We start from the raw sequence: 2,600 nt of genomic DNA, 5'->3' as shown, positions 1-2,600 counted from the left end.
GAAGTTCAGGAGGCTGAAAAGGCACATCTCCTCTGCAAGTGAATTTCAGAGAATGTGTTTCCCTGCTCTTCCTTTCAGTCCTATCACAGTTATGAGACAACACAATACCATTCCCAAAGGTAATCATCTTGCAGCTTCAAACACTCCTCTCTTGTTGCCCAGAAATCCCAGGTAGGACCTGGCTCTCCTGCAAAAGTACCTGCATCAATCACGTTTAATAAAATCGTACAACTTGGAACTGTGAGTCAGTTCTGGCAGCTGCTTACTGTGTATTGCTGTCATACCTTGAGTGAAAACCCAGAATGAGAAAATAGAATTCTCATTGTGAAAACCTGTGCTGCTGATGTTATTAAACTCATCCTAAAGAGCACCCTACTGGCCTACTTTCCCCTTGACCAGAAGTAATGTCGAAGCAAATGAGACATAGATAGAACATTAGGGAAAATCTTCCCCAAAGATTGAAATCTTCCAGCATAGTAAGAACAGTGAAGCCCCAGGAATGTCACGATGCAGTTGATTCTGCGCTAGGACATGAAACTTGACCAGATCAGTGGTTCCCAGGGGTGAGAGACTGAACCAGAGTGTTAAGGCATGGAGATGAGGCTAATAAGGTTTACTGGACAAAGGCTTAAATAATGCTTCTCTAAGAACCTTAACTCTTCTATCTATGAGAAGTCTTTTCTTCTCCACAAAGCCTCATGATTGTGTTCTTAGAAGATAACACTGGATTTGCACTCCAATAGACAGAAGGGTGAATGACTAGTAACTAAAACCATCATTAGATCCTGCTGGCCTTGGGCTGCTCAAGTGCCCCATCACAGCTTAGCCCTGGAGGCCTGCCTGAACAACTTCAATCACTTGGCACTGGAGCAGACATCAGCCATAGCCATGCCCCAGCACAGACCAGCCACCCTCACAGCCTGACCCCAGGCAGCCTGCCCTGTTCCCACTAGAAGCTCTTACTGCTCCCTTGACAGCATCTGCTGCAAAGAAATCCCTCACAAATACACCGGAGGCTTTCTGAGACAGCACATTTAAACTCTTGCAGACAGCAACTGCAGCAAGGCTGATGTTCCAACCCCAGGTATTAGGGTGAGGAGCTGGCGAATTCACCCCCTTCGGTTCCCATGGGTGGGCTTCAGACCTGCAAGCAGTTCCTCCAGAGACTCCAATCCAACCCGCTACAACTGAACAAGTGCTATGTTTAAAATCCCAGTTTACAATCTTAAGGCCATGCATTCTGAATACATCTTCTGTGGTCCCTTTTTCACGTAACATATTCCCTGTCTTTCCCACCTGTATATCTGGGTCCAGAACATTGCATTTGGGAATCACTAAAGCCCTATACCATGCTGCTCAGGAATACCTTGAACAGCTAATACTGTTGTACCACTCCTCTATTCCACCACTGCAACATGAAACTGTACAATTCTTTGTAACATCTGATCGTGCATCCATTTATCTACCTATATGGGAGGAGGTTGAGTTCAAAGAAAAACCAAAGATGGCACAGAAAGACAGAGCACCGCACTGTTAAACTTTCTGCCCTCAAGGTAAAGAAAAAAATGAAGAGAAACAGAAGAAACAAAATGTTGATTCTTCAAAAAAAAAATCTAATCACTAAATGAATATGGGGAAATTATTGCTTCTTTTTCTGTCCAATTTCCCATACCTCCCTTCCTCCTTCCCTCCCTCTCCCACAAAAAAAAAATCTAGACATTAACTGCAGCAGAATATTTTTTTTGTTTTAAGCTATTAAATCATCATTTTTCCTCAAGAAACATTGATGATTTAACTGACAGTTTATTTTAAAAATAGATCAAGCCTTCAGTTGTCATGCAAGTGCTGTATTTTATCCCTAATGGAAATAATTAAACTTACTTTAATGCATGAAGAAGCAAAGAGGAAATAAACCAGCCATCCATCTTATTCAAAGGTCTACCCAGTGTCCTGATCAGAAAACATAAGATTTTACAAAGCGGTGCTATAAAAGCTGAAAAACAAATATTCCATTTGCCGTTGTCCTTGGTCATTAACAAAGGGACAGGCTTTAGGACTTATGATAGTAGCAGGTACTGCAGTGACAGTCTGTATGGTTCTCTATCTTCACATTGTCCTTAAGGGTAATCTTAAAAAAAAAGAAAACACACACATATAACAAATAATTAGGATTTGCTACACAGTAAAAACAGCATTCTCAAGTAAAAGATGTGCAAAGCCTTTTCCTTAACTACAAGGTACACAGGCTGTTTGGGGTATGTGTACTAGAATGGCTCCTGAATGCCAACATGTGAAGCTGCATCATCAGTTGCTTTCGGAGCCGTGAAGAGAAGGTTTTCAACAGTGACGTGCACAGTGACACAGTTTGGTGTCCTTCATTTAGCACTTCTGAAAGGGCCTAATTTTCAAAAAGTGTCAAGTAACCCATCTATGATGCTCAGAGGGCTGGAACACCTCTGCTATGGGGACAGGCTGAGAGAGTTGGGCTTGTTCAGCCTGGAGAAGAGAAGGCTCCGGGGAGAACTTATAGCACCTTCCAGTACCTGAAGGAGCCTACAAGGCCAGGCTGGATGTGGCTTCACGCAAACTGGTATAGTGCG

At 42.8% G+C, this 2,600-nt stretch overlaps 1 protein-coding gene across 1 annotated transcript in view; it reads right to left on the bottom strand.

Annotated features, from left to right (window-relative positions):
• Positions 1 to 1,719: 1,719 nt before the first annotated feature.
• CGA (glycoprotein hormones, alpha polypeptide) overlaps positions 1,720 to 2,600 on the bottom strand; it is a 9,762-nt gene continuing 8,881 nt past the window's right edge. The window contains exon 4 of the mRNA XM_010152263.1: positions 1,720 to 2,128. Coding sequence (XP_010150565.1) covers positions 2,051 to 2,128 — 78 coding nt within the window. The 3' untranslated portion in view covers positions 1,720 to 2,050. The remainder of the gene's footprint in view (positions 2,129 to 2,600) is intronic.

Source organism: Eurypyga helias, unplaced genomic scaffold, assembly GCF_000690775.1.
Source record: "Eurypyga helias isolate BGI_N326 unplaced genomic scaffold, ASM69077v1 scaffold12935, whole genome shotgun sequence".
Taxonomy (NCBI): domain Eukaryota; kingdom Metazoa; phylum Chordata; class Aves; order Eurypygiformes; family Eurypygidae; genus Eurypyga; species Eurypyga helias.
Note: the sequence above shows the minus strand (reverse complement) of the source record. Positions and strands in the feature narration are given on the sequence as shown.